The sequence below is a fragment of the Thalassophryne amazonica genome, chromosome 13 (genome assembly GCF_902500255.1).
Source record: "Thalassophryne amazonica chromosome 13, fThaAma1.1, whole genome shotgun sequence".
Classification (NCBI taxonomy): Eukaryota; Metazoa; Chordata; class Actinopteri; order Batrachoidiformes; family Batrachoididae; genus Thalassophryne; species Thalassophryne amazonica.
Window position 1 is genome coordinate 55,433,104 of NC_047115.1, and position 19,977 is coordinate 55,453,080.

General features: G+C 40.4%; 1 protein-coding gene across 1 annotated transcript in view; it reads right to left on the minus strand.

The window, feature by feature from the left end:
• eys (eyes shut homolog) overlaps positions 1-19,977 on the minus strand; it is a 251,241-nt gene that overhangs the window by 30,768 nt on the left and 200,496 nt on the right. Inside the window, exons 14-16 of the mRNA XM_034185116.1 lie at positions 16,673-16,845; positions 5,231-5,413; positions 1,448-1,614 (exon numbers count right to left, since the gene is read on the minus strand). Of these exons, the coding sequence (XP_034041007.1) occupies positions 1,448-1,614; positions 5,231-5,413; positions 16,673-16,845 (523 nt within the window). The remainder of the gene's footprint in view (positions 1-1,447; positions 1,615-5,230; positions 5,414-16,672; positions 16,846-19,977) is intronic.

The following is a 19,977-nucleotide window of genomic DNA, read 5'->3' on the forward strand; positions in this document are numbered from 1 at the left end:
CACCTGACGCCTCTGCCCCGAATCATCACATTCGGAATCAGCGGCCAAGAATGTGTACTTCGTGGCATTCGTGACTTGTCGTCGTTATGTGTAAACGCAGCATAAGGGCTAGTGGCCGGCAATCACCTTAGTATTTCTTCCATTTTTCTTGTTGCTTAATGCTGACAAATTACACTGTATTTGTCTTTCTGATGCTTGATTCTGCTTTTTTCTTTTCTTTCTGTTTGAGGTGCGGCTCCATCCAGAGACGGGTGTGCTATCTCTTCCAGAAACCGTCCTGTGCACCGGCAACATTTCCTGTATGTTTGTTTTGTGAATTGTTTTGCAATTTGTGTCTGTAGCAAGGCTCAAGCAGAGGGTCACCCCTTTGAGTCTGCTCTGCTTGAGGTTTCTTCCTCAGAGGGAGTTTTTCCTTACCACTGTTGCTCTGGGGGTTAGTAAGGTTAGACCTTACTTGTGTGAAGCGCCTTGAAGCAACCTTGTTGTGGTTTGGTGCTGTATAAATGAAATAAATAAATTAATTAAATTTAATTAAATTTCCTCTTTGAATGAATCATGGGGGTGTTTTAAGGGTAACATGAAATGAAAAAAATAAATAAATCACATGGTCAGCTGTCATTGCCTGTAAGAGTATGTGCACTTGTACCTGGCCTGTTGCTACTTAGATGACAGACTCAAGTGAGAGTTTTTTTTGGTGAGGAAATGGATCTGCACAGAAAGGGTCAATGCACATAACCAGATCATTTACAAGAGCACCATCTACCACAGCTTCCTGAGGTGAAGCAGTTGAGTGCCTCATTTCTGCATCACTTGCTCCATATCCCACTAGGCACGGAGATACCCCACCATCTTGTTGCTCCCCACCTTCAAACCTAGTCGGATTAAAATGAGGAGGTGACTGGTTCTTACAGAACTAGTCCCTCCTCGGTAATCGACTCGTAATGCCTCAATGGAACACCACAACGGAGGAGCACAGCACAGGGTAAGATAACAGGATAAACTCATGATAAAGTTTATTTACTTTTAGTAAACGTGCATGTTCAGCTCCGTACTGAGGTGTCCATGCAACTGGACACTTAATGGCATTTTCAGTTGTTCAGGAGTTCAAGTGACATGAGTTGTTGTTGCTCCTTCAATTACATTATTTAGCCAGTTAGCTTCTGCTTACTGTGGTGCTGCTTGTGTTCTAAATGTGCAATTGAATTCATTTTTTTCCCTGAGTGAAACAATAACCACCCAAAAAAGCCTAGGTTGTAATTTTCTTGAATTCTCATTGCTCTCCTTGCTAAATGGCATGCAGATTTTATGTTAATGTTACCATGCGAGTTTGTCTGAGTCATAAATTTTTCATTGAATGAAAAATTATATTCTACAAATATGTACCGCACCGTGATTTTTGTGTACGGTGACTTCTCTAATATATACATATATGTAGATATGAAATCACCTTCAGCCATCCAGTTTTTTTGGCCCTTCCAAAGGTAACAGTGTGAATGCTGATCTGGTGGTTTATTCGTTCACTGACTATGGTTCCAACACCTGATCCAAGGTTGAATCGATGGAAAACCCTCCCATGACGTATCCCCAAAACAAGGAAGTCATCCCCATCATTGCCTGAAAAAGAAATAAATAAAATAAAGATGCAAATGAAAAGATGAACAAAACACAATAAGCAGAGAGCACATCCCTCTGCCGTGGTTGGCTAATGGAGTTTTACATGAACATTAAAAAAAAAAACCTTTTTTGAACATTTTAATACTGCTGATGTCCAAGTGTATATAACAACAATAACAAAAAAGAAAAAAAATTATATGGACTTTGCAAACTGATTTAGGGTAAATCTGGGGTGCCAAATTTGAGCTCAGATTTCCTCTATTACACCACGTTTTGCAATCTGCATGTTCCATATTGATGGAATGAATGAATTTATTGGGCACACACAGGTCCAGAACAACAAAAAAACTTACAAAGAAAGAAAGAAAGAAAATAATCCAACAATGTACTCATGAAAGGGTGTAGGCAGAAGCAAAAGCTTTTAAATGCCTACCCTTTAATCAAAAATAAAAATTATACATATGTATATAAAATTATACATATACCTATCATAAATAATGCAAAATATACATTGATCCATGAACTAGAATTTCAAAAAACACAAACATGCAAGCAGCAGTGCACAAAAAAAAAAAAAAAAAAAAAATATCAATAAACCTAATTTAACATGCTATAGCAAGTAATCAAGTTATCTGGGTAATTATTCCAAATATTTATACCTTTAACAGAAATACAATGACTTTTTATGGTAGTTTGAATCTTGGAAAATTGATTATGCAAAAGTCAAATTCATTTACTCATGAGTTTGATGCCACTAATCCTGCACAAAAGCAGCTTCGAAAGCATAGTTTTTAAACCAAGTTCACAAAATGTGAACAAGAGCCATAATATTGTTTATGGCACCAAAATGGTGTGTGAGACTGCAGCTTTTGCTTCAATGCTTGATATGAAAAATATGTTTTCATATCTCAAAAATGTGATGTGATTGGCAAAAACTAACACTAGATTCGGATTCAATGCTCACAAATGACCCAAAATCCATTGAAAACTCCATCCAAGAAAAATAATTCATTGCAGTAATGTCACCTTTTGATTGTCTGTCATGAGACATGAATGACAGGTTGATGAGGGTTTTTTTTCAAGATCGGTGGATATTAGTTTTTTAAGAAAGTGATCAACATCTGGCCATGTTAAAGAATGTTGAAAAGGAAAAACTTGTACATAATAAGACCATAAGATCCTTTCACCACGTCTGGTAGAGATTATCTTAAAAAAGAAAAGAAAGAACCCCTACAGTAGTGTTCAGAATAATAGCAGTGCTATGTGACTAAAAAGATTAATCAAGGTTTTGAGTATATTTCTTATTGTTACATGGGAAACAAGGTACCAGTAGATTCAGTAGATTCTCACAAATCCAACAAGACCAAGCATTCATGATATGCACACTCTTAAGGCTATGAAATTGGGCTATTAGTAAAAAAAAAACTAGAAAAGGGGGTGTTCACAATAATAGTAGTGTGGCATTCAGTCAGTGAGTTTGTCAATTTTGTGGAACAAACAGGTGTGAATCAGGTGTCCCCTATGTAAGGATGAAGCCAGCACCTGTTGAACATGCTTTTCTCTTTGAAAGTCTGAGGAAAATGGGACGTTCAAGACATTGTTCAGAAGAACAGCGCAGTTTGATTAAAAAGTTGATTGGAGAGGGGAAAACATATACACAGGTGCAAAAAAATTATAGGCTGTTCATCTACAATGATCTCCAATGCTTTAAAATGGACAAAAAACCAGAGACTTGTGGAAGAAAATGGAAAACAACCATCAAAATGGATAGAAGAATGACCAGAATGGCAAAGGCTCACCCATTGATCAGCTCCAGGATGATCAAAGACAGTGTGGAGTTACCTGTAAGTGCTGTGACAGTTAGAAGACGCCTGTGTGAAGATAATTTATTTGCAAGAATCCCCCGCAAAGTCCCTCTGTTAAATAAAAGACGTGCAGAAGAGGTTACAATTTGCCAAAGAACACATCAACTGGCCTAAAGAGAAATGGAGGAATATTTTGTGGACTGATGAGAGTAAAATTGTTCTTTTTGGGTCCAAGGGCCACAGACAGTTTGTGAGACGACCCCCAAAGTCTGAATTCAAGCCACAGTTCACAGTGAAGACAGTGGAGCATGGTGGTGCAAGCATCATGATATGGGCATGTTTCTCCTACTATGGTGTTGGGCCTATATATCGCATACCAGGTATCATGGATCAGTTTGGATATGTCAGAATACTTGAAGAGGTCATGTTGCCTTATGCTGAAGAGAACATGCCCTTGAAATGGATGTTTCAACAAGACAATGACTCCAAGCACACTTGTAAACGAGCAAAATCTTGGTTCCAAACCAACAAAATTAAAGCCTCGCAGATGTGAAGAAATCATGAAAAACTGTGGTTATACAACTAAATACTAGCTTAGTGATTCACAGGATTGCTAAAAAAGCAGTTTGAACATAATAGTTTTGAGTTTGTAGCGTCAACAGCAGATGCTATTATTGTGAACACCCCCTTTTCTACTTTTTTTTTTACTAATAGCCCAATTTCATAGCCTTAAGAGTGTGCATATCATGAATGCTTGGTCTTGTTGGATTTGTGAGAATCTACTGAATCTACTGGTACCTTGTTTCCCATGTAACAATAAGAAATATACTCAAAACCTGGATTAATCTTTTTAGTCACATAGCACTACTATTATTTTGAACACTACTGTACATGGTGAAATTACTGCAGTAATAACACCTCCACCATAACAAGGAGAATAATATTAATCCTACCTAATAAAAGTGACAAGTCCAATGAAGATGAATTATAGATTGATATATCTTGTTTCATCATTTGTATGGGTTTCATTTTCAAATCTGCTTTTTTCCCCTCATGAAGATGATGTTCAAAGGTGACACTTCATTAAACCAGTGATGATGTGACTTGTTAAATATTTCATCTTTTGTTATACATTATTGTGCCTTTGGCCTCGTTTCCAGCAGCGAGGCTCACCTCCTGACAAGTATTTTATTATTCAAATCGTGTTGTTTCTCTGCGACTCTGATGAGCGGTACCCTCAAGAGAAAACAAGTCAAGAGCAGACGTTCTCCAAGACTGTACGTCTTCATTCTCCTTCTTTAAATGGAACCGTGCCATGCGCCACAGAAGCTGACCTGCAAGAGCACCATCTGTAACTTAACGTGATGGCTGCTGACTGCGGTGTGTCAAAATTCCAATGTCTCTTTAATGCAATTAACACTCACAGCAATGAGACGCGTGGTTCATATATCCATTTTAAGCCAGCACATTGCTTTTGATAGTCGAGAACAATGATAGTTTCACTGGAAGTCAGCTAATTGCTGAACTGCAGGAAAGCTCATTATTAATGTCTCAAAACATGGTGAGAAAAAGAAAACCCTTTGGGATTCCTGTTGATTAGAGGATCTCTGAGGAGAGTGGAAATCTATTAGATATCAGGTTTCCAAACACAGCGGGAGAAAGCTCTGAAATAGCAATCTCATTCCTTTTACAATCACTAATGAAGGTTGACAGCTAACATAGAAGCAGGGGAACATCCCAGTTACTCTGTTCTTCTCACTTTCCTAAACAATTGGCTTAAATTGCTTTGGACGAGTCAATACAGCACTCACCTTGTCCCTTATGTCCTGCGAACACCATCAGGTTGTCCTTCACTGCGGATGAATTGTTGGCAAGTGTGAACTTCAGTTTGAACTCGTAGAAGAAAGCGAGGCTTGGGATAGAGGAAAAAGCCATAAAGGAGGTGTAACCAAAGCCGTCACTTCCATCAAATCTGGCACGGGTTATAGTGAGGGCTGCGGAGGAAACACGACGTCACTGTGACATGCAACACATCTGGATGACATTTACGCTGTTCCGATGGAGCAGATATTTAGATTCTGCTGTGTTGTCTGACACAGTGCACTCCCGGGCAACAGGGATGATTCATCACCCACTCAACATCACAACCAAAAGATGGCACTATTGCCACACAAGAAACAGCAAGGGAAGATGAAATTTTTATTTATTTTATTTTATTTTTTTTGAATGCAGCCAGATGATGACCTGTTTTCAAACACTATAACCACTTCATTCCCGTTTTTATTTCCATCAGTGGCAGTTTAAAAAGGATTCTGGCAAGCAGGTATTGTTTCATACTTAATATTCACAGGGGTAAGGCAATAATCCCTGTGATTATCACTTACAGTGTCAGGTTTACTTGTTCAGAACACATGCTTAATTCAAGAATGATCGCTTGTGTATTCCGTCTTGATGTAGCCAGGTATTTGATCTTACACAGGGGGTAGATTTCCCCTGTTCATTCAAAATTACAGGCTCATTAAAGAGGTGGAATCCAGACACAAAACGGCACCTCTTCATTGGAAACACCTTGCATATCTTTCTGCAGCCTCCGGCAATGCTTACGAGGGCTTCAGAACTCATCTCTCTAGCTGCCCTTAGCTGTATTTGGCGACTAAATTATTAATAAAGTAAAAAAAAAAAAAAAATTCCCTTCATCATCCATTCTGGTAGCTGTATAGGTCTATTGTTTCACTGAATGGTGCAGTTACAGTTTATTTCAAACTGTGATGTGTTTCAACTCATTTTCCACTGTAATAACATTATAGTAACAACTGAGCTCTGTGCCTGGCAAGTCCACATGTTCAGAACAGACACAGAGATGTCAGCGATAATGCAAAATTTAATTACCTGGAATGTCATTTATTCAGGTCATATATAAAATGCCCTTGAGTGTTTTGTGCTATTAAATTAGCTATCTATCCATTTAAATTGCTATTAATAGCAAAATCTAGATAAATGCAATTGTTTTAATGGAAATTGAGAAAAGGCTTATGAAAAAGCCTTTCTGTGACTAAAGTTAAATAAAATAATTTTTGCAGCATGATTAATGTATTTCAGTCAAATGCATGTTCTGAATTTCTTTCAGGATAAATAAAGTTTATCTTATTTTATCTTAACTTTGCTTACAATCCAAGTAATTAAAAATAATAATTCTATTTGTTATTCTGTGATGCGCAGTCTTTGAATCTCTATATTGTAGAATAGCAGCAAACAAACCTCCACCCACGCTACGGCCAGGATCGATGATGCTACCTTGCCATCTTGCAATTTTAAACACTTCTATTAAAAAATTTAAAAAAAGGGCAGCCCACCCAGCTGGCATTCACAGTATTCAAATGAAGGTCCTACAAACTGTTTTCTTCCAGTTGATGAATTTGTTAAAATTCTATATTGTTATCATCTAATGCTACAAACGGCTGGAACGTGCATGTGCGTGTGTGCACAGTCACTCCAGCCACAGATGGCTGGAACGTGTAAATAGTTAAAGTAGTTGATAAAATGTTCTTGCTGCTATTGTTTCTCTATGATAACGTTGCTTTTCAGCTTGTCGAATCGTTAGTTATTGATCCATTCAGATATCATCCACATTCGCGCAAGATGTTGGACAAAGTTGGACGACAGTCAAACAGAACGCTGACAGTACAGGAACTACGCAAATGATGAGGAACCTTCAAGACTGAAAGCAAAATGGAATACGGATGAATTTAAGTTGTCGTTGGGATTCTTCACATTTTTCAACAGTATGAAAATTCTGACGAAGTGCCACCTGCAGGAACAAAGCTGGATGACGGTTAAACAATGTCTCTGAAGGTCAACGTAAGTCCAGATTTCTTGTTTCGTTTTGGCTTCGGTGTCCTTCGTTAGTGCTGTATGACCGAGGCTTAAAGGGGTAAAATATGACACATATGATGTAATTTCTGTACTTCCAGGGAAAAAAACGTGGCATTTCTCTGAGTTTGTGGGTAAATTGCGCACAAACAAAATGAAAAAAAAAAGTGATGATGCAGTGGAAAGTGGACATGTGTTCACCCGGAGCACAAACATGTCGAGGCGGTTTTGCAGGCGAGAGAACACAGCTACTCTGGTTAGCTCTGTAGGCTAACACTTATCGACAAGACATGTCCAATCTGCCTCATCTTCCCTTCTCCACTGGGAACCGAAAAAAAAAACCTTTTCGCAACTACTTCGGTGATTGCAGCCGAAAACAAAACAGTACACACTTTTTCCATGTGAAGTTATGCTGTGTATATATTGCACAAGAGGAGCGGAGACCCCCATAAGTGGCCAAATCCCGCGATATCACGCATGGTTCAAACGAGACTGAGGTGCCCTATTGCTGGCATTTTCAGCACGTTCTCCTTGACACCTTTAATAAATATGTAAGAGCTAAAATTTTGAATTGCAAGCTTCCTGTCCAGTCTTTTGGGGGATGGATTTAAACCTCATCTTGGAGTAGACAAGTTAAAGACCAATTCAGGTGTTGTTGGCTCGAGTGATGAGAACATTAGATTAAACTTTACTGATCCCTTGGGAAGACTCCCTCAGGGAAATTGAGGTTCCAGCAGCATTGTATAGCAGCACACAGAGTATCAAAAGTGAAAGTAAAAAAGAAAAACAGTTTGCAAATATAAATACCAGACATACTGATCAATACTGGTTTACTGGCGACTACTGTTCCTCTCATTCCCATCCCCTGTCTTCCTGTTATTCCTCCTCCTCTCCCTAAATGAGGAGTTGTACAGTCTGATGGCCTGAGGAACAAATGAGTTTTTCAGTCTGTTCGTCCTGCACTTGGGAAGGAGCAGTCTGTGACTGAAGAGGCTGGTGATGGTGTCCCTAGGGTGACTGGCATTGTCCATAATGTCCAGTAGTTTGTCCAGTGTTCTCTACCACTGTCATCAGGGAGTCCAGCTTCATGCCAACCACATAGCCAGCCCACCTGATCAGTTTGTTCAGCCTGGATGTGTCCTTCTTGGATGTGCTGCCCCCCCCCCAGCACACCACGGTGTAAAAGAGGACGCTGGCTACTACAGACTGGTAGAACATCCACAGGAGTTTCCTGCAGATGTTGGTGTTTGTGTACGTTTTAATGCAGGCAAACCTTTAGTAAACCAGGCCCTTTGTGTGTTAATTGCTAGTCACTGTCAATGAAATGCCACACACAGTTAGTAATGACCTGAATTCAGAATGTACATGAAGACATGTGTAACCAATCAGATCACACAGAAATCACAGCTTAATTACTATAAATAGGAGTCGGATCTGCTCTTTGGTGTCCACAACAATGCAGGACAATTGTGAACAAAGAATTATAGGAAGAGTGTGTAAATAGTTGTAGTGACAGGTGTACAAGGCGTTGGTGGCAGCTCCTATTTTACACATATTGCATACGATTCCTGCTTCGTGTGCAATTCGGCCACATTCGTACTATGTGACACAGACCCACAACAGGGGGCGTAAATGAACGGACAATGAAAGAGTCGAATATGAACACTTTACTGTTGTGAATGAGCACAACCACAACACAGAGGAATGTGAAATTTTGCAGACAGTCAATCACAAGGGTGACGTGTGGGCAGGCTCGAGGATAGAAGACGTCTGTCCTGAGATGAACCGGAACCACACGATTTCCTCCGCCACCGAACCCGGAGAATACTGGAGCCGCCAAGTCCCGAGTCCCCAGGTGGCCACCGTCTTCGAAGGTCGGATCTGGTACTGCTGGCAGGGAGCAGAGACAATAAGATATGGGTGTGTGCACACCCAGTAACAACAACGGTGGGAATTCCACCTCCACCTCTAACACACACTCATGCAGCTTCTGTCTAACCACTTATCTGGTAGAGGTGTGAAGCGAAGCCGTCGCTGATCACACCAAACGCCAGTCTCTCAGATAAGGAACACCACAGGAAAGCGGCTGCAAAAAGAGTTCAGACTGACACACAGTTTACTTTAAGGCTTAGAATATTACCTGAACGGTTCGACGATATCTCGGCAATGAGGTGGAGATGACGTCCAGGTTTTATGGAGTGAGATGATGAAGCATGGATGGGTGACAGCTGTCAAGAGATAATGAGTGACAGCTGTCACCCCCGGCTGTGTCCGTGGCGGCAGCGCCCTCTCGTGCCTGAAGCCCGCACTTCAGGCAGGGCGCCCTCTGGTGGTGGGCCAGCAGTACGTCCTCTTCTGGCGGCCCACACAACATGAAGGGGCCATTACAGATGAGATTATGGCTACTTTGGACCATGTCATCAACCATGTTGACTCTCGGGGAGGCTGGTCAGAGGGTCCAACTGAATGTGAGCCGCTACACTATAACGGGTGTCAATTGGGCATTTAAAAAAAAAAAAAGGAACAGATAAATTCTTCAATCGATATTCATTTTTTTTCGAGTCAGTATTTCACAAGTAGATCTTACAGTGGACCCTAAATATTTGCATTCTGTTTCTGCAGAACTGTGAGGCAACCCCCCCACCCCCACTTTGGAGGAGCAAATTGCCTGTTCACACAACAACAGGAACACCATATCATAAATGTGGTCACTGCAAACAGCAGCATATGTTTGTGACAAGTGCAGAGTGCCGTTTGAAAGAAACTCTGAAATACTGAAGCAACTGCACGATGAATATTACATTTTCCAAAACATGCACTGTTCAAAATATTCAAAGGAACACTGGGAGGATTCTCTGTCCCTTTAATTATTTTGATTGGTTTGCATTTGCCTATTTCTTTAGCAGGCTTGGGGAGTAATGGAATACATGTAACGGCGTTACATAATTAGGATACAAAAAAAGGTAACTGTATTCCGCTACAGTTACAGAAAAAAAAAGACGTATTCAGATTACAGGTATATTTAGTAAAAATGGGGATTACTTCGCAGGATTACAATTTTAATGCATTTTATGATATTATCTGTATATAATTTTTTTTTTCTTTGAAACGAAAACGTCCCTTCATGGACAGCGACATGACGTCTCCTCACCGGGCAAAATATTGAATATTTTTCAATGGAGATCCGCGACTGAACACACTCAGAAAAACGCTCGCAAAATACATGTTAAAATGTCATTTTGACCTGGATATTGAGCCAGTAAAATTAAATGACATTAAATTATGTTAGGAAAGTATTAAACTTACTCTGACACACACACACACATTCCCAAATATTAATGTTGAAAGTTACACGGATCTGCGCTGTTCAAGCTGCTGAGCTGAGACGTCCTGCTGCAGCTGCTGCTGTTCAACGCAGCTCCTAAAACCATTACAATACATTTATATACATATAATATTTTTACACAATTATCCTTTATTGACCGAGTTTCATTCATGAAGTCAGTGGTGTGGGTACACATCTCTATGTGTGGGTGTGACTGTGAGCGGCACAGCGCGGGTCAATCTCATTATTTTAAGGTACAAATTTAAAAAAAAATCCCCAGTCTTGTCAAACAATTTTAATCACTAACGACAAGTATTTTAACTAGACATTGGTCTAGCAGTGGAAAATATCAACTAGACATAAGTGAAGAGTTAATGGTCCGTGTCATCGGGCGACACAGGTACAGCAGGAGACATACAGCTGTTTATCATCCAAATATCACGGACAAAGTGACAAGAAGAACCAAAAGCACTTACTTATGGAAGGAAATATTGTCTCCCTTGTTCCTCCGTTTGTGGTTTTGCCAACATGCGCAGCTTTCCGGCATATTACACCTGTTTCTTGAACTTCTATACACGCAAATCACTAACTTGCCCAGAATTAAAATGGCGACCACGCCTCCTTACTGACAGGATTTACTTAATGGTTTTCATTATGCTTTTGTTCTTATTTTGAAAGTTCAATAAGTGGACTGATATGTTAAACGTGCGAATTTACTGAACAAGTAGTAGACTTTTTTTTGTTTTGTATATTGTTCTGCAAGCCACTTTTAATTACAAATTCAACCGCACACACCTCAGTTTTCATTATCCTTCATTTGTTTGGCATTTGTGGTTGAAAATTTAGCAGGTGAACACTGGGTGTGTTTAAACAATATTATGGTGCTCTTAATTCATAATGTGAAGTAAAACAGAGCATGCCATGTAAAAGAAACAGTTTTATTTTTGCTTAATAAACTGTACTATGTGATCAAGACTATTTCTATTTAGTTTCTTTTGTCTGTATTAGCATTTTTGATATTGGAGTAATCCAGAAGTAATTGAAAGTAATTAAATTACATTACTTTAATATTATGGTACTTGGATTACGTTACTGACTATATTTTTCAACAGGTAACTAGTAACTGTATCGGAATACATTTTTAAAGTAACCCTCCCAACCCTGTTCTTTAGAATACTGGTACTGTTGGCTCCAGTTTACTACATTTCTGTGTGACATATGGACTGATATCCTTTCTGTTCTTGCTTCAGAGAGTAGCTTTAAATTAGATTATTATTCATTATTTTTTAGTGGAGTCTATGTTTGATATTCTGAGAAAATACTGTATAAAAATTAAGACAAAAGCATGATATTACAATGCTGCTTTTAAAATTAAATTTAAAACAATAATAATAATAAAATCCTGTATTTGCAACTAGATCCTGATCCTGTGAAAATTTAATAAGTTCTTTGTTGGTCCGTGGCCCAAACATTACCCTTAGTTTTGGAATTTAAGCCTTTATAGTCTGCAATCAAAATGCATTTTAATAGCTATGGAGTTGTGTGACAGAAACGCAGCATCGCTTCATCTTTTTGTTTTTGTCCAACAGCCTAAGAATGAAATGGAAAATTTAATTACAACAAACAGGAGCAACAAGTTAACACAGCATTATTAAAGCTGCTAATTTGACACCCAGTTCCTATGAAATCAAAGTACATGTGATAATTTGTGAAAATGTGCTTTAAAAACACTCCATGGAGTTGCTCTTTCTACATTCCTCAGTAAGAGTACCAGTGGGTATGAAGACCGTAAGGGGTACAGCAATATGACATTTGACTACAGTAACCTTGACCTTGACTTAAATGGTTGACCTCTGATTGACCTTGCCAGAGCAGTTCCGGAATCCACTTGTGTGTGCCACATTTAGTCCAAATCAGGTCAATAATCTAATTGTTTGACCTTGAGCTATGCCAAAATGAATTATTTAACAGCAATTTTGGAGTCATCCTTCCCTGGCATACCAAGTTTGACTGAACTGTGCAAAAGGGCCTGCGAGGTGTAATTTTCCTCTGCATCCCAATTAGAAAATTTTTTGTTTTATTTTATTTTGTTTTTTAGTAAACCCACCCCCAGTTCCTTGCTACATTTGGTGCAAATCGGAGAGATAAAACTTAACTCCAGTAATTTACCTTTGTTTGTTGTAAATTATGGTGAAAAACAAAACATTTGACATTTGACCACAACTATCTTGACCACAATAACTGACCTTTTGCAAATTTGACCTCATTTGGGCAAGTTTTAGAACTGACCACTATATGTGTGCCAAATTTGGTGTACATTACAGTGAAGTAAATAAATGAACTTTGGAACTAGTTTTGGCAGATAGCTAGAGCTGCATGCTACATATACACAAACATATTTCATTCACATAGTTGCGACATAACTCCTACTAAAACCCATGATCCTCTAAAACACTCCCTCTAAATTGGGCAGGCTATTGAAAATGCATCAATTTCCCAGCTCGCCCTCTGCCTGTGAATTCTGCATCTTGCCTCATGTCACTGCTGTAGCACTGACTCACCTCCAACCTAGTCCATGGGCCAATCAGGTTTTCGGTACCACTGAAGGTGACCAAACGACACTTAAACTCCAGCCACAGTGTACCATGGCCTGCACAAAAATGTATTATAACCATCACAGGGTGGTAGCAGTAGCCAGCTAGGGGTCAATGAAGAATTACACAGAGGTCAAAATGAAAAATGCTCCAATCATGTTGAAAACTATATCACATTATTATCACTTTACCGAGGCGTTGCTAGGCCGGTAGCGTAGATTTACGTCGACGCTACCTGGCTACCCGCCTGCAGTAGCGAACAAGTATCGGCATACCCGCCCGCTGTGTGTAAACAAATGACATCATAGCGCGCGCACGCGCAGCCCAAGAACTGTCCGCAGAGGAAAAGATAAAAAGGCGAGAAGTGCGTGTTGCTCCCAATGTGGATGATTTTCTCATGGATAATCCGACAATGAACAGCAGCCAAAGCAGCCAGCTTGACGATGACACACTGGTGAATTTGGAGAGCAGCGCGCGCCAGCCGACACGACAAGTTAAAGTGAGCCAACTTTTTATGTACGTGTTACGTGTTGTGTATCTCAGTAAGTGATAATAATGCAAATAACATGCTGTTGTCGTGCGGTATGCATTTTCAGAGGCCCGACGTTCATGCCCAGTCGCCCAAAATGACCGATATTCACCCGAGTTAGACGAAAAAGTGTGTTTGGGGTCACTGTCATGCTGGAAGACCCAGCCATGACCCATCTTCAATGCTCTTACTGATGGAAGGTCTTAAAAGCATGTTATTGTATTATTATTTGTCTGATCATAACAATTCAAAAAAGATATACGAGGGCTGTCCATAAAGTATAGGTCCTTTTAATTTTTTTCAAAAACTATATGGATTTCATTCATATGTTTTTACGTCAGACATGCTTGAACCCTCGTGCGCATGCGTGAGTTTTTCCACGCCTGTCGGTGACGTCATTCGCCTGTGAGCACTCCTTGTGGGAGGAGTCGTCCAGCCCCTCGTCGGAATTCCTTTGTCTGAGAAGTTGCTGAGAGACTGGCGCTTTGTTTGATCAAAATTTTTTCTAAACCTGTGAGACACATCGAAGTGGACATGGTTCGAAAAATTAAGCTGGTTTTCAGTGAAAATTTTAACGGCTGATGAGAGATTTTGAGGTGACACTGTCGCTTTAAGGACTTCCCACAGTGCGAGATGTCGCGCAGCGCTCTCAGGCGGCGTCATCAGCCTGTTTCAAGCTTAAAACCTCCACATTTCAGGCTCTATTGATCCAGGACGTCGTGAGAGAACAGAGAAGTTTCAGAAGAAGTCGGTTTCAGCATTTTATCCGGATATTCCACTGTTAAAGGAGATTTTTTTAATGAAAGACGTGCGGACGGGTCCGCGCGTCGGGACGCAGCCGACCTGGTGCGGCGGCACAGGAAAAACACCTCCGTGTTGATAACCATTTGTAAAATCCAGGCGGCTTTTGATGGCTTTCAGTGGAGTGAGTATATGAGAAATTGTTTAACAGCTGGACATGTTCCAACTTGTCCTTAAGGCTTCCAACAGAGGTGTTTTTCCTGTGGCGGAGCGTCGCGGCGGCTGCGAGCCGATGCGCGGACCCGTCCGCACGTCTTTCATTAAAAAAATCTCCTTTAACAGTGGAATATCCGGATAAAATGCTGAAACCGACTTCTTCTGAAACTTCTCTGTTCTCTCACGATGTCCTGGATCAATAGAGCCTGAAATGTGGAGGTTTTAAGCTTGAAACAGGCTGATGACGCCGCCTGAGAGCGCTGTGCGACGTCTCGCACTGTGGGAAGTCCTTAAAGCGACAGTGTCACCTCAAAATCTCTCATCAGCCGTTAAAATTTTCACTGAAAACCAGCTTAATTTTTCGAACCGTGTCCACTTCGATGTGTCTCACAGGTTTAGAAAAAATTTTGATCAAACAAAGCGCCAGTCTCTCAGCAACTTCTCAGACAAAGGAATTCCGACGAGGGGCTGGACGACTCCTCCCACAAGGAGTGCTCACAGGCGAATGACGTCACCGACAGGCGTGGAAAAACTCACGCATGCGCACGAGGGTTCAAGCATGTCTGACGTAAAAACATATGAATGAAATCCATATAGTTTTTGAAAAAAATTAAAAGGACCTATACTTTATGGACAGACCTCGTATAACCCCAATTTCAATGAAGTTGGGACGTTGTGTAAAATGTAAATAAAAACAGAATGTAATGATTTGCAAATCTTCTTCAACCAATATTCAATTGAATGCACCAGAAAGACAATATATTTAATGTTCAAACTGATAAACTTTATTGTTTTTGTGCAAATATTTGCTCATTTTGAAATGGATTCCTGCAACACGTTTCAAAAAAGCTGGGACAGTGGTATGTTTACTACTGTGTTACATCACCTTTCCTTCTAACAACACTCAATAAGCTTTTGGGAACTGAGGACACTAACTGTTGAAGCTTTTTACGTGGAATTCTTTCCCATTCTTGCTTGATGTACGACTTCAGTTGTTCAACAGTCCAGGGTCTCTGTTGTCGTATTTTGCGCTTCATAATGCGCCACACATTTTCAATGGGCGACAGGTCTGGACTGCAGGCAGGCCAGTCTAGTACCCGCACTCTTTTACTACGAAGCCACGCTGTTGTAACATGTGCAGAATGTGGCTTGGCATTGTCTTGCTGAAATAAGCAGGGGTACAAACAAGAGACCAAACATTCAACACAGTGAAAACTATTCCATTTATTAATCCTTTTATTTCAACCAGTAATTTGCATCATTTGTTACTGAAATTGGAGCAGCTTTGACCCCATGCCTCTGTGATGGTTATCATACATTTTTGTGTAGGCCATGGTATACCGAGGCTGTATTCTAAGTGTCATTTGGGCACCTTCAGTGGTACCAATCAGGTCAAAATTGGACTACCCAGCATCTGCCAGTGGGCTCTGAAAGATGGTGAGAAATGTGTGTATCTAGTATCACTCCATTAACCCTAGTCAGGACTTTAGTAAGCACAATATGGAGAAAACAAATGCCATGGGGTCCAATGGACCCCAAAAGTCCTGAATAGGGTTAAGCAGGCATTGAAGGGGAGTGATGTGATCGGAGCCTATCTGCCACACACAAACTATATGCTGCTGCATCTTACGGGCAGTTCTGGGGTCATCCACATACCAAGTTTGGTGGAAATCAGTTGAAGGACCTGTGATAAGTAGGGGAACAAACAGACAAGCATTTGACATTTGCTTCCTTTCTAAATAAAGTCTTTTGGACTATTCCTGCAGCTTTGATTATGAGACTCCATTGCTGCAGGAAGAAGTTTGTGCATTTTCAGCAGATTTGAGTTTTATTAATCCCTTTACTTAACAACACTCTCATTCTACCAACTGCTCAAGGGTTTCATTCACCAACTGTTTGTGATTCAGCTTCTTAAAAAAAAAGGCTGGTGAATTTGTGCTGCATTGATCTGTTTGAAACTTTCTTTTGTAGCACTTACGTTCGTCACATAATAGCCCTTGTCGTCTGTAGGGGCAAAGACACACAGCTTCCAGAGGGGATTTTGGAATGCACGTGGCTCCGTGACCGCAGGGGTTACGCTCGCAGGTGGCGAACTGGCACAGCAAACCCGTGTAGAGCAGGGGGCACTCACAGAACCAGTCCTCACCATCACTAAATATGCAAAGACAGAAGGACGAATTGTTAAGAGTGGAGGTGAAAATGGACAGTGACCTTAAAATGTCATGACCAGATGCTTTACAACCTTGTGCAGTGGCTTTCACGCCATAGAGAGGGGAAGTGGCCAATAGTTTGGAGAGATGTTAGTTAGTATCACTGATGTATTATGATTTCTCTGAAAAATCAAGCATGGTATGAATGTAAACTTTAATTTCTGAGAAAGAATAATGCAAAAAAAGGTCTGTGTTACTATGAATACAAATGCTTATCCTGAAAAATAACAGCCATCAATTGAAGATTATTTGTGTGTCAGAAAATTGTAAGATTTTCTGTCATCTTCCCTCTTTTCATACATCCATGCTGCCTCTTTTGGCAAGGGGGTGCAGCTGATCTAGCATGCAATATCTAGACAGAGTGTATAAAATCCTCCAAGACATGCACAACTTTAAAACATCTGCACAATATCAGACAGGGGAAGCATTGGTGGGGTTTCAAATCTATAAATTAATAATGTGTTTTTGAGCAGTAGTACAGCAGGATGCATCCTGCTCCATGAGAAACTGGCTTTGTGAAATAAAATATTTACATTCTGCCACTGGAGTTGAGAACTGTTAGTGATGATCGTATTGAAGTACAAAAAATGCTTTTACAATGCATTAGATTTCTATTTACAGGCTACTCATACCAATTTCAAATCATTCAGTTGAATACAATATAGCTGTACCTCTCGAATGTGAAGTTCATTTTAAAAATACAACCACACAAACATTTTTTCTGTTGTTCTATAAAAGGTGAACAGGGATTGTTCAGTGATATTTGACAAGTTGGGTAAGACTTAAATATTTAATAGAGCAGCCCCAGTATAGTCTCTATGTTTCAGAATGTTTGGTGCTGCAAATTTATACCTTATAGTGAATTATTGCCCAAAATCTACACAACACAGATCTTATAAATATTACACCTGATATAGGTGAAACAAATACTGTGTATAACTATGACCCTAAACTGGATAAGTGCAATACTGTAGCGATTGCTGGGCTGGTTGCTAAGACTGTAAATTTTTGTGCTGCTATGCATTATGGGAGTTTGGGGTTTGGGGGTGTTAAGTGTTGTTATTGTGTTGTTAGTTTAGCAGTGTTAGTGTTGTTGTATTTTGTAATTCAATTGGTTTAGTCAGTTTGGTTGAATATCATGTTGTTGTTACCGTAAGTGTGAAGTGTAGTGTGTTTGATGACTTTTGCCATTGTCTCTGTGTTATGTGTAAAAACAAAAGCACCTGTTTGCGGCATATTGCAGAAAAGACAAAAAGCTCTGGCTCGGTCTTTGTTCTTCCACGCAGCTCACCACATTAGTGTCAGAAGTGGGATTATAGTCTTTGGAAGAATGGAGAGGGAACTTAATGATTTTGAGCAAGCCACAAAGCAGAGCATGTCATTTCTGCAGGATTTGGAGGGGCAGAAGAGAGCGTACCAGAGAGATGACACCCCAAGGTTATGTTGCCCTCTGGAGGACAGAAAGAGCAGTACAGCGAGAGCCATGCTGCCTGTTGATGATGCTCTCGATGGTTCCAGTGCGCCACACTCTTATCTGCCCTTTGTTGACTAGGAGGGTTACTGCTGCCGACACCATGACAGCTTCTGTTCACAGTGTACTGAAGATTGCCACTGCTGCTGCAGACAAGCCTCTCCCATCAATGATCATTGCAAGTCTGTCACAGCCTGTGGTGATGCAGAACTCACCAGTCAAGCTGCCCAAATACAATGGGGTGATTATACATCTCCGAAGTCTGGGCACCCTCCCTGACACTGCCCACCTGCCTTCCATGCTTTGGGCCCCAACCAACACTGAGTTTCTGATGGTAACTGGAAATAAAGTCCAAGCTAGAGACCAGGAGGTGGTGCACAAGTTCTGGCTTGCCAACATCCAGGACCCATATATCACTGGCCTGGATCTGCTGAGCTACTGGGGAGCCCAGGTGAATGTGTTGGGTAGGACTGTCACCCTTGGCAGGGAGACTGTGGAACTCCAGCCTGGGCTGAGGGGGAAGAACTGGCCAAAGAGGTGCCATCAGTCAGTTGCAGCCCAGCAGGTGCCAAGACCCCATGCTCCAACACTCAACACCAGCAGCATGGTAAAGCCACAGCCTGCCCCAGCACCACCCACATAGCCTATAGTCACTGCATCTGCTGAGACAACTGAGGCCATACATCAGCTATGGCCATGCAACAGTAATGGCTAGGGATGGGTATTGATAAGATTTTATCGATATCGATGCCATTATCGATTCTGCTTATCGATCCGATTCCTTATTGATTCCCTTATCGATACCTCTTGTGAATTTTGTACTAAAAGTAGGCTTTACAGGTTTTCTATGTATTTCATTGAGTCTTAAAGTAAATAAATATGAAATTGGTCACTGTATCCTTGATCTCTGAACATAAATAAAAATAAACAAGATGGTGTTTCGCTTTGAAGTTATTAATTCCGACTGGATTCTATCGTTCTAACTTGACTCGGCAGAGAGCCGTGCAGCGTTTGGAGCTGTGTGAACAGAACGGAGGACGATTCTCGTTTCTTTCTCGCAACAAGACAGGAGTCCCAGTTAGTAACTTTAATCTGCACAAAAGTGACTCACGATTTCACATATTCAGGGATGAAAGTGGTGAAAAACAAAAAAAGCTGAAACCCAAAATTACCCCCCAACATCACCTGCACGAAAATGTTTGAATTCTAGAAGCTCTGAAATGCAATCTGGGACTATTCCAGACAATAAACTGGAGTGAGTGCAGCATCCATTTAGGTGAGAAAAAAAAACAACTTTCTTTATTCAAATTCATTTCAGTAGTATTCTGCTCTTACTAGGATGCAGCAGTTTTCTAGTTTGGCGGATAGTTCTGGAGGAAATCACTGAAGAAATTAACAAACTGAAAATATGGTTTGACCGAAACAAACTGTCATTAAACTTAAATAAGACAGGGATGAAATGGAGGTGTAAGAGTCACTAGGTGTTCACAGGAAACACTTATTTATTTCTGTATGTATGTATGTATTTATTTATTTATGTATGTTCATTGTTAGTTGGTTTTATATTTTTTCTGTTGTGTTTCTATTCAGGTTCAGGTTCTT